Here is a 12627-nt window from a genome sequence, read left to right as displayed (position 1 = left end):
AAAATCATGCGAGAATGTTTAAGTTGTACCTGAGTAGGAAACACTGATTTACCAAATTATTCGGTAATCAGGTTTATGTAATGCGGTTTTAAATCGCACCATTTCAGTTTTATGTTTCATTGTGGTTTCAAAGAAATGTTCGTCAATGCTGCTGATCCTGTGTTAAACTTTGACTTAATATGTAATGTCACTTTTAGGATTAGCCGTTATTGAAAGACAAATGATGTAAGCACATAATTTGTGTAAAGGCACAGTAATCCCCTGGAAGATGGGAGATCATCCGTCCCACATATTAATATCCTTCTAAGTTAATGAACTTGTTTTCCCTTATATGAGGTTTTTCTCTTGTGAAAATTCATCGCAGTCTTCTTCGATTTTAGGGCTTCTCAATGCCCATTGAGTTTCTCTCTTTGTTCCCATGGTTTTGTGCTACACTGTGTTCCTCACGCTGCAGATCCCCATCGATTACATCCATAAACAGTTTGTCCATCTTGCTGAAGTTAAAGCTTTTCTGCTTTTGGCCGTTCAGGGAAAGTCCCGCTTGCCTTTTCGCAATGATTCCACTGCCTTTAATATAGCACTATAAACAACACTATAAACTCTGTGCCTTTAAGACAGCCTGATGGCTGTAGATATGTTATTTACCATCCAGAAACTACTTGACCATTATGTGCTTGATTGCCTTCTGTATGTTTTAGCTTGTGGTAATGGCTCAGATTAGCAGCCATCACAGCACCTGTATGGAATTTGGTAAACAGAGACCAAACCAAGTAACAAAGACCTGTGTTGCTAAATTGCCTTTTTCCAGATTGAACACCCCCCTCACCCAGCAACAGCTAACGTGAAACTGTAGCTTTTAAAAGCAATGCCAGCGGCAGCCCTTTCTTTCCACAGAGGGTAACCCATCAGTGGGGTTAAGCCATCAGAGGGGGTGGGAGGATGCCCCCCAGCCTATCTGCTCTGTGATACAATCTCCCGGCTCTGTCTAGCTTCACTGACGGGGAGGGTGGATGAGGGGGCATCTCCGGCATAGAATCAGTCACTGGCTTATCGCCTTTCCTTGTGGATTGGTAATAACCGGCACTCAAAAGGTAGTGAGGTATCGAACTGAGGCACCTAACCGCAATGGAGACAGCAAGACAGTGCTGGGGGTCCTTTCTCGTACACACAGGGAGGTCTTTGTCTATGCCTCTTCCCTTGATATCAGGTGGTTTTTCAACAAAGTTTAGAAACTGTTTTGAGCCCATCACTATGAATTTAGGGCATGGATGCATACATGGCAAGTTTAGGTAGGTCTTGGTCCTTAATAGAATCAGTTAAATGATTTTAGAGTATGTCACCATGTAGCATTGGACTCGCATAATAATGGAAGGTTTCCAACAGATATAGATACCGGTGAGTTTTATTTCTGTATTCCGAAACACAGATCCAATACACCGAGTCTGTAAGCAGGTCGCGACCAATCAGGATCCAACAGCACAAGTGGTGAGTAACCGCAGGTCATACACACAGAAGGAAAGTCACGTACAAATAAAAAGCATAAACTGGAACTGAAGCTCAGATCGCAGCTTGAAAACAAAAAACAGGGACTCTGCGACCACAGCAGCGTCACAGGCGCTCAGATGTCCACACCGCTGACGAGCTACAGGTGAATGTGGCCTGATTAGTAATACGGTGTGGAGGCGTGTTGACGATGGTCTGTTACGGTTCAAAAGGCAGCAATGGGAATAAATGTGGAAACGGTTTGGTAACCAGTCATGGGCTGTCAAGGCCGAAACGCAGCCTGCCAGAGAGTTAAAGCCTGGATGCATTGAAACTAGCAGCTGGATCATTTCAAGGCGTCGCATGTTCAGAAGGCTTTGGCTTCCCTACTGTCAGCACTCACACGTAGGTAGATTTCTTAGTTTTGCCTGGCAGCTTGGTTTTAGAAAGTCTAATTTATACTTATAGGAAAGGCTCAACTTGTGAAGATGAAACAATCAAGAATATGCTGTTTTGATTTGATTGTAAGATTGATTGAAAATCCTTTGGCTGCTGTCCTCTTTGTTTACCAGACGTGTATATATATTTCTTGTGTGGGTTGCCTGGGGGGAGGCGTGATCCTTGGATCCCCAGTTGTCCGGGCGTGAGCTGTAGCTGTCTGGCTGTGACTCATACTCCATTAGCATCATGAGCGGAGACAATTCTGATTGTGGTGGCCAGGCGGAGCCACCCTACCCCAACCTCCCCCCCCCCCCCCCCCCCCCCCCCCCCAGGTCTCAGCTTGCATCAGACAGCTGTCAGCCGCTTGGGTGTTTTATGTGGCTCGTGCTGATCTGCAGAATCACAGACTGCACCCAAACAAAACTGACACGTTAAGTATTAAATCGCAGTGAGCCAGCTGATTTTGGAATGTTGAGACTCTCATTTCCACCTACCACTTCCCTGGGGTGAATAAAAGGATTGTTTAATCATAAGCAAAAAGAAAAACATTATTCATAGTTACGAATTTGGTTTGAGTCGATCTTAAAAAACTACGTTTTAAAGTGTGTGGAGTTGTTCTCTCCTTGTGTTCGTGCTCGCTTTCTCTGGGGATGATTGTTAATGTCTGTGTGTGCCCTCTTACTGGCATCCCATGCAGGGCATTCTCCTGCCTTATGCCTTGTGCCCCGAACTACCTGGGATAGGTTACAGGCTCACCATTGAACCTAAACTGGATCAGTAGTTTTGGATGGATAGATACATTTTAACATCATCTATGCTGCAGCCTGTGCTTCTTGAGGCGAGTAATACCATGCTGTGGGTAAAATAGTTTAGTATTAATCAAGGCCCAGCTCCACAAGCCAGAGAGATAGCAGCTTAGCACTCAGTTCAGAGGGTGGGAATAGACAATGAGAACATGCCTTTTGTCATTGGATTAAAACGTCTTTAGTTCAGCGGATCAGGTGCATGCTGGGATGTATGAGATTACTTTTTGCAAAAGCTGATAAAATTGTCCATGATATCAAAGGGGATCTGTGTAAGCCTTGTTGTTCCCTAGAGAGCTTTGCTGCCTTCTCATAAGTCTTTTTTTGTTGTTACTACTGCCACCTAAAGCTGAATTTGTGGCACTGCATTAAGTTAATGGTTGGAATCCTCTTTGGAATTGAGCTGTATTCAGGCGTAAGAGTGTTCTGGATATGATATACGCACTAGTTTAATGCAGGAAGCTTCCAGATATATTCAATTTTTCAGAATTATAACACAAATTTAAACCAACGTAGCACTATCTGCTGAGAGTGTTTCTTTGCTGCATCATTCTTAATGTCCGTTAAGTTGACTGCTCTTGCCTCCGTTTCTAATGAATTAAAGAGCTGTTTTGATCCTCACACAGGTGAAAGAAGCTATGCAGAGAATCCATGACAGAGGCAACATAGGGAAGCTCATCTTGGATGTGGAGAAATCCCCCATTCCACTGGTAAGCAAATTAATACCTTTAAAAGCATCGCAGCATCTCTTTCACCTGCAGTATTTGCATTGACTCAGATTTTTTTCATATATTTATTCAAATGGGCCAAACATCACTAAGAAATAAATCGGTAAAACCAGGATAGCTAAACAGGATAATTTTGGTGGAGCTGAGATTTAAAAAACAACAAAAAAAGAATCATCTGATTACTAATGTGATCACATAACTGACCTATTGAATGTATCTGACGTATTGCTCACTGAAGAGGAAATTACAGGCAAACTTGGCCACAAGCCTGAAAAAAATTATGATTAATTCTTATTAATTCTATTTTTGGAGCCCCTCATTACTCTAAGTGGTTGAAATAAGATGAGATGCATACGCCTGATGTACTTAGGATATATTTTTCAGCAGGACAGCAAGGTAGGCCTTCACATCGCTAGTTTCCATGGAGACAGTTGTTCATGGCAAAAGTGCATTTAGAAGCAAAAGTCAATGTTAACATTGTCTAAATATCTGCAACTGTGATCCAACCCTGCCTGTGCCGCCTAACTGCATTGCCCTTTCTCAGATCATTGGATAGATGGCCAATCGAAATGAGTTATCCATCATGCTTCTTTGCCGTGTCCATGGAGACTATGACCTAGGAAATTAAATCATTACCATTCAGCAGAACATCGTCTGGCCTGTAGAAATGTAAATTTGTTTCTTATGGAAAACCCATGGGACATGATGGCCCTCTGCTGAAGTGCGGTATCGCATACCTGAAGCTCTGTTTTGCAAGCAGTTAAAAATTCATGCAGTCTCACTTTTTCTCCTCCTTTGCAGATATCACTGTTAAAGATACACTGTATCACTGAGTTCACCACATATTATGCTAAAGCTACCGTTCTGGTCTTTCGTTTCCTAGTTTTGCTTCCTTCTCTCTATGCATGAAAGAAGCCTGCAGATTGAATTTCTGCCAGCTGTCTTTATAATGAAAAGTACAATGCTGATGTTATATTTTTTTTCTCCAGTGAATTCCAAGAAATAGATGTGGCAAATATAGTTTTGTCTTAATGACAAATGCCCATTATCTCAGCCTCCTGGCTTTTGGAGTGGAGCCGCTCATCCCAGGGATATCGGGCAAGCTCCCTGAGTGGCGAAACGCACACAACGGTGAGACATGGATGCCCTCAGGAGAACCATGACGTGGCTCAGTGAGCACCTTTACCTTTCAGATGGCCAACGACAGCACAGAGACGAGTGAGGCGGGTGAGGAGGAGGAGGAACACGAAGGGGATAATGACAACAAGGAGCGGATGCCCTTCATCCAGTAAAGGCGGGCACTGAGGGCTCCCTGGCTGACTGAACCACGGAGACGGATGGGGCGGGTGGGGCAGGGGTAGGGGAGGGGCGATTTAAAACGGAAGACCGTTCACCCTCGAGTCTGTGTAGTACAGTGTGTGTGCTGTCGTATCTGTCTGCCAGTCAGCTGAATTGTGGGGAAAAAAAGAAAAAAAAAAAAACATGGCTTGTTGACAGTGTTGAACAACTTAAGTGCCATTCCCAGTCAGTATTCAGACAATGTTACTTTTGTGTTGCCAGCCAAACTCTAGCTACCAGATGCTTGGCCATGTTTACAGCCTCTTGGGTGTCCGTTTCGCCGTTTATTGGTCTCAGTAGAAATGAGTGAGCGTGCGAGTGAGCGTGTGCGTGAGTAAAATTGCTGTAGCAGTGGTGATGGCAGATAAAAAATATATATATAAGGTGAAGAAGCACTTTTCTGTGTGAGCCTGTGCTGTTCCCTCATTTTTCCTCCAGTCCCGTTTGGCCGGCAGATAAAAGAGAGCAGTACATCAAAGATCCCGTCTCAGCACAGCCGGGGCTATGCTGCTCCTGTTCTCTTCGTGTTCTCCAAAAGACTATCTAAAAGCACCTTGCTTGCACCTTGCTATACCTACACTACAAAGGGCAGCTCTCTGATGGCATTTCTGGGTGGTGAGATTTTCTCCTACCTGAAGTGCAGCGGGCATAGATGCTTGTGGCTGTTTGGAGTGACTTGCTAGGTTGCCGTTCTGAAGCTGTGATGCTCTGGTTCTCTTTGTATACCTCTCACCCCAAACCTCCCCTTTCCATTGCCAGTCCGTAGCTCCAGCCTGCTTGTACTCTGTCTGAGCAGGACTTGCATGAGCCCAAGGCTCCTGATTCAAATGTCCCTCTGGTAAAGACAAATAAAGCATGTAAATTTCACTCTGTCTAACCACATCACCATTATGAAACCTCCAGAGAATGATAGTGTCCATATAAAAAGACTTATCATAACAGAAAAGTGGCTTATGGTTGTGCTGTTTCCCAGCTCCTTCATCTTTCTGTCCTTATGTTGTGTTAAATGCTTGTACCTAGAAAATGATGTTTACCTACTAGTGCCTGTATATTGTATATTAAAGAACACAAGCTAGGAGCAGTGTAAGGGACTTGGAAAATCAGACACAAAGGTTGTGACTGAACTGACGAGCTTGTGGCTGCAGATTGAGGGGTTTATAAGTATTTGATCTCAACTTTTTGCCAAAACTGTAGGGTTTGCCCTATTGCAATTGTGTTTGCACCCTCACTAGAAAAATATCAGTATTTGGTGTGAATACCAGTGCAGTCAGACATAGGATTTTTCCACAAAAACCTGTTTTGTTTTCCCTTGCTGAATAAGTAGCATAAAATCTGATTTTTGCATGAATCTTTTTTTTCCACTAAAGAATCTCACTACTTTCACACTTGCATGTAACTTCTATTTTTTTTGCAACTGTTAATTTTGTTTTAAAAAGGGTGGTAGACATGAAGCAATGTTTGATCTTTATTAATTTGACACTTTTTGGTTTCTTTTAACACACATTAAGAAGTTCACTTTTCTGTAATGAGTAATATAATTTTTGAAGTTCAAATTTTACATAATTTGTATTCATTTTCTTTGTGATGGTCAGATTCATGTAGTAGCAGGGAGACGAGATTTTATTTACTGGTTGATTTGGGCAAGAAATATATATCAAAATGGGACCTCTATTAATTGACATGGGTGAAATTTGTCATTTACTTAATTGTATGTCTTTATTTTATAGCAGGTCTCACCCGGGGGGGGGGAGTTATTATTATATATTATACAAGCCTGACTCACAATATTTCATGATTTTAGTTTTCATTTGTATACATGTTTAAATATTAGAAATTACCATGTATATGTTTGACAACAACTTTTTGGAGTATGTTGAAATTTTAGGTATGTCTCGCACACCTTATATTCTGTTAAAATACTAAAAAAAATGTTATGTTGTACTGGTGGTTTATCGGCATTGATAATATTTTGTGAAAATAGTGGTTGCACTTAAGCTGCGCAACCACTCCGAAGACTTGACAGAGATTTAGTGAGCTCAGCTTGAAAGTGAGTCATATTGCTTGATAAGCCTTACTCTAGTGATTTGTTTCCCTTTAATGAAAGGCCAGAAACATAGTGTTTGCACAAGGTATGCGTGGATGTGGGAAGCAAGGTAATTTTAACTGAAGGAAACTCCAGGTAGGACTCAAAGGATCTGGACTACTCAGTGTACAGAATCTGTTTGACATGGTTAGATGGCTTTTCAATTTGCCTTAAAAAAAATACAAACTGCATTTGCTTACCTGTCAGCTCAAGCCTGGATCTAGATTAATATGGGAATATTGTTTAACTGTGTTTGTTGTTATTAGTGCTTCTGTTCTGCTGTGCACATGAAGCCAGTTCTGTTTACATGAATAAAGTCATCAGTATGGCAATCTGGTCAGCGCAGTATTTCATTTGGCTGCTGGTTTTCAGTTCAATGATCATAACAGACTCTGAGGTAGAGTAGTGGGCATAGTGCCTAATATTAGCAACCAATTGTGATAAAAATGAAACTAAAAATCTATTTCAGGGGTGGGTGGGTCATTGGGATTGGTCCTTTAAAAAAAACAGGCAACTTGATATGAATATCTTAACGTGTGCTGTTCTGTCTGTAAGATTTAGAAAAACAAGAAAAAACCTTTAGATTTATGTAAAATATAAAAGCTACGGGATGACCAGGGGTGTCTGCACAGAAGAGAACGTGTGTGAAAGGTCAACCAGAACAAAATGGATTCCCTACCATTAAACATGTTTTCTGTCTGAAACTAATTTGTACTTGAGGAAAAGGTGGTAACTACAGGATCGGGGGGGGGGGGAGCACTTTTCGATTTGTTTATCACATGCTTTGTCAGATATATATGCACATCTGTTACATTCTGAATGTCACCCTGCAGAATAACCCACCTTTTGACCTTTAACGTTACAGCTAGTGTTCTGTTAGTACTGGGGCCGGGACTGCAGCTTGAGGGCCCCTGGCTATTCAGTGGGGCCTTATCCCTCTGACTCATTCTGCCTCATCCACACCTCCTAAATGTGGAAAAAGCCTTTCTGTATCTAACTGAACTATATTTATCCCACCAGGACATAACAGTATCTAAATGTATTGTATGTAAGTTTACATATATAGTAGACACTTTTGTCCACAAGTGCGTAAAGTTAGAGAACAGGGTCAACTGGCATCCATGGACCAGTTGGGGTTAAGGTCCCACTGGTGCTATTCTGTCACAGAATTTGAACCCGTAGAGCAGTAACCCATTGGGCTACACACCTCTCACAAGTTGTATTATCTTCTTTAATATTGTGATATTTCAAGTATCATATTGATGGGCGAAGGGTGAAATTTCATATCCTGCATATGACAACTTGGAGCATATAAGACCTGCCCTCATGATGACAGACAGCAGCTTTCATCCACTGCTCAGCTACCGTGTGAAGGTGTTAAGACTTGACACATAATCAGGTTGAATGTTAACTAAAGGTTCTACACTTCTCTTTCTTTCAGAAGCCTCATGCATTTCAGTAATAAAGCCAGATGATGGGCCCGTTTTACCACCAATGACAATGAGACGTTATCAAGTAGTACCTCAGTGATTAAATCCACAGTTTGATTTCCACGTAATGTGAATGAATCTGACCTTCAAATTTCAAAGCTTCTTCTTCCCTTTCAGCTGCTAGGACGTTCTGTGCACTCAACTGTCTCTAAAGTGTCTACATATGGCTCTGAATGCTAAAAATAGTTATACAGACACTACTCTACTTACGAACGAGATACGTTCCAAACGGCCGTTTGTAACTTGAAATGTTCTTAAGTTGTTGTTCAAAGTCATTTTAAGGGTATAACCAAGTACTAAGAACTAGGATGCTAGGAGTACGCAGGTTACGCTGCTGCACGGCGGGAGTAGCGGCCAGAAGTCGTACTGGGTAGGATTGGTGCGCGGAAAAAAGATTATGTTGCGGGCAGGAAACGGGAGCCCAATGAACACAATTTGGACTCGCAATTCTCTTCGTTCGTATGTCTGAAAGTACGTAAGCTGAGAGTTCGTAAGTAGAGGAGCGTCTGTACATCCCTCACATTCCAATTTTATAATAATCCAACATAATTGCAGTTTATTTTCAAATTTTTCATTGGCATTTTTATATGAGACCCTAACAATCATGAGCAACAGCACAGGATACAAATGATGTTTTAATATGATGAGATTTCATAGTTACAGGATATCTCAGTTTAGCTGGGTTAACTTAAACTGGAAGTCATTATTGTCCAGTAAGAGTTTACGTGGAGTGTTCTTATTGGACAATTATGACTTTTAGCTTAAGTTAACACAAACAACCAGCTATTCCAAACAACAAACTGTGTGGATTAATCATGTAGTGGCTCCGACATCTCAGAAACAGCCACCTCCTGTCATTTTCACACGCTATATTATGTGGAGTTTAGCCTACATAAAATAATGCAACAAATCAAACACATCCAGTCAGCAGCAGCTCTCTGGTAAAAGCATCTTGTTAACGGGAAAGGTCGGAGCGCAACGTTTGGACTCGTTAAAGCCTAACAGGAAGACCACAAGTGCAAGAATAACAGCTCGGTACAACAGTAGTGCACAGAATAGCTTCTCTGAACACACAGCGCATCTAGCTTTGAAGTAATTCTGAAGACAAAAGTGGGTACTAACCAGTACTAGCTAGATATACCAAATAAAGTGAACAATGCATGTACTTGATAACAAATAAAATATTTTTTCCAGTAAATATACATCTATGCATAATTTATTTATATGCAGAGAAAGAAAAAGCATAGCAGCTCATTTGAATAATAGTGAGCCAGTTAGCAAGCCACGCAGGCACTTGTGTAATCGGTAGCTAAACGAGTCCCACACAAACCCAGGTAAATATTTATGAACGGACCAAAAGAGAGCGCTGTCTGTTACCTATCCACCTTGTGTATTTGAGACATACAATACAGGCCAATGAGTTTCTGCCAGCACAAACATCCATCCCATATTTAGCCAGTCTGGGCCATTTTTGGGCCATTTTTCATCAACACGAGGCACCGACTGGTATTCCAGCAGTATCTGCAGAGAGCAGTGACTGAAAAATGGTGGGTCCTGCTCTTGCTGTAGTCCTGGTGATCAGCGGCGCTTTGCTTCAGCCTGGAAGTGGGCTGCCGTCTCGGACCAGAAGGGCAGCTCCGGCCAGACAGAGAGGCAAACGGCTCGGGACTTCAGTGCTGACAGAATTAATGAAGCACTGGCTTGCCTAGTTGCTGTCCCCCCCCCCCCCCCCCCCCCCCCCCCACTCCCATGCTAATTTGCTGCTTTGTCCGGTCGAATTTCCAACTGAGATGCAGCAGCGGATGAAGATGACGTCAAGTCTCAAATCAGCAAGTTGTGGCAGGAGGTGAACTCCTTGAAGGAGGTGCAGGCACTCCAGATGGGTGAGTTGGGGAAGGAGGGACATTATTGTTGTGTGGTCTCAGGGCATCGCGCAGGCAAAGTCTATACAGGCCGTTATCCACTCATAACCACGATCAGTCCTGTTGTAAGTCAGGCCTTTATTTTACATGCAAAATTTATCATGTGTATAGCATACTGTATAATGAAATTATATTATCTTTAAGTCATGTTGTCTGGTACGTCGCATAGGTTGTAAGGCGACGATGACCTGTATTAGAAAGCAAAAAGCCCAGTGTGGAGATGTCAGTCACATAATCACTAGGGGGAAGAATCAGTATTCATTCATTTTTTTAACCTGCTGTGCTTGGGAATCTAGAAGCAATTTCAGAAATAATGGCTTTCTGTGCCAGTGCATGTACTGCATTTACACAAAGAAACCTCCATTCAGACAAACACAGGGTTAAGCCTAATAAGGGTAGAGTGATCTGCACTGAAGACTACTCACCATCTGTATCCGCATGCTGCCACCAGAGGTCAGCAGTGGGTTTGACGTCACTGGAGGGACTCACCCAGACAATCGAGAAACACAACGCAAACATTTTAAGCTCTGGATTGATAAAGCACATGAGGCATGCATTCCTGAATCCTCATAGTTACATTTTTAGTGCTGAGACTGAAATATGTGAAGTAAAGATTTTCAATGTACCATAATGGAACCTTTTTCAAGTACTTGTACAATATCTGGTGTATCATTATACATATTTACAAACACCCTATGGGGTGGCACGATGGTGCAGTGGGTAGCATAGCCGGCTCATACCACTCTGTGTGTGCAGAGTTCTGCCTGCGTCACATGGGTTTTCCTCTGGAATCCTATGACATGCAATTAGGATGATTAGGATGTTTACATTTAGCATAATTAGGATGTCTACATTTTCCCTGGTGTGTTTGTACCTTGTGATGGACTGGCATAACATCCAGAGTAGATTCTTGAATCGTCCTGCCTGGGAGAGGGTCCCTGTGACCCCAACCCAGATTAGTGGCTCAAAGAGGGATGGATAAAGTCACTGCGCTCCATCTTACACAAGAGGTCCTGGAAGTTAACAAGTCAGGATCCAAATAAGAAAATGTTTTTATGAGAGGAGTGAAACATGGTTTACGAAATCACACAGTGGGTTTCTCTGTTGAACGCTACTTTCTGAATGGCCTTATATATTATGCTGGAAACAGACTCACAAACACATTACCACAGTAAAAAGGCTCTGCTTGTTTAAATTCCAGATGAATGTTTGAGGAGGTATTAAAAGTCTCACCGAAGATTTGTTAGGTGCTATTATTTAGAACTTTATTAGTAATAATTATATATTATCTATATATCTATATTATTAATTATAATATTATCTGAAACTTCATATTCAAAAGATGAAATTTTTGACAAAACAAGAACCGCCTGCAATAATATGTGTATTTATCTTATTATGTTTATCTTATCTAACTCTGGGGTTGATATTTTTATACTGTATCACTGGTATCCAAAAAAAGCAAAAACAAGATTTTCCCCCAAATAGCGACACATTGATGTGTTTTTATAAAGTCAACAGAAGAGAGTAAACACACAAAGGCTTGACCGTCTAACTCTGTTTTCAGTTTGCCTCCGAGGCACCAAAGCTCACAGGAAATGTTACTTTATCATCGAGCAGCCCCAGCACTACCATGAAGCCGAGGACTGCATCTCACAAGGGGGTACACTGGCAATTCCCCGCGACAAAAACGAGAACAATGAGCTGTGGGACTATGCCAGGCGGAGCTCGCCGGGGACCAAGGATTTCTGGATTGGTGTGACTGACATTGTGAGAGAGGGTCATTATGTAGATGTCAACAGTGCACCGGTCAGTTACGTCAACTGGGACCGCTCCAGGAAGGAGCCCACTGGAGGAAAACGGGAGCTGCGTGACACTCTCTCTGGCCTCACAGGGAAAGTGGCATGACGAGGTGTGCCGGACCCTGAAGAAGTACATATGTGAATACCTCATCCCTTAGCTGCTGTTAATCAAACAGATGAAAAAATACAAAAACACTTGAAGGGGCTTTTTTACAGCTCAGCTGTATTCTGTATCCTATACAATAATTATTGCTTTTTGATCATTGTTTTGAGAGAGAATGGAAGCTTGTTACGGGTATGTGAAAAATGTACAATACGTCCTTTGTAACCTACTACGGCACGTCTAATCTATCACTTAAAAATGTAACGATTTAAATTGTTTTTAAACCTTTTCTTTTCCTCCTGATGAAATTAAACTTCAATATCTCCCTGGCAACAGGTTGTCTGTATCTTTATTGTTTTGCATTCCTGTTCTGTAAAATATTAAGCAACTGCAAACTGTTATTGTTGCAGGATCACATAACATTAACTGACCAGA

The 12627-nt window shown here is 41.9% G+C and overlaps 2 protein-coding genes across 2 annotated transcripts in view; both read left to right on the top strand.

Moving 5' to 3' along the window:
• vat1l (vesicle amine transport 1-like) overlaps window positions 1–4794 on the top strand; it is a 32720-nt gene extending 27926 nt beyond the window's left edge. The window contains exons 9-10 of the mRNA XM_048969549.1: window positions 3353–3436; window positions 4648–4794. Of these exons, the coding sequence (XP_048825506.1) occupies window positions 3353–3436; window positions 4648–4746 (183 nt within the window). The 3' untranslated portion in view covers window positions 4747–4794. The remainder of the gene's footprint in view (window positions 1–3352; window positions 3437–4647) is intronic.
• Window positions 4795–8115: 3321 nt separating this feature from the next.
• clec3a (C-type lectin domain family 3, member A) lies at window positions 8116–12525 on the top strand. Its single transcript, XM_049030409.1, is given in 4 exon segments — window positions 8116–10018; window positions 10165–10248; window positions 11855–12152; window positions 12154–12525. Coding segments are annotated over 4 exon segments (585 nt in total). The 5' UTR covers window positions 8116–9909; the 3' UTR covers window positions 12248–12525.
• Window positions 12526–12627: the final 102 nt, after the last annotated feature.

The sequence above is a fragment of the Brienomyrus brachyistius genome, chromosome 11, assembly GCF_023856365.1.
Source record: "Brienomyrus brachyistius isolate T26 chromosome 11, BBRACH_0.4, whole genome shotgun sequence".
Classification (NCBI taxonomy): Eukaryota; Metazoa; Chordata; class Actinopteri; order Osteoglossiformes; family Mormyridae; genus Brienomyrus; species Brienomyrus brachyistius.
The sequence above is the reverse complement of the archived record's forward strand: the minus strand, read 5'-3'. Positions and strand labels throughout refer to the sequence as shown.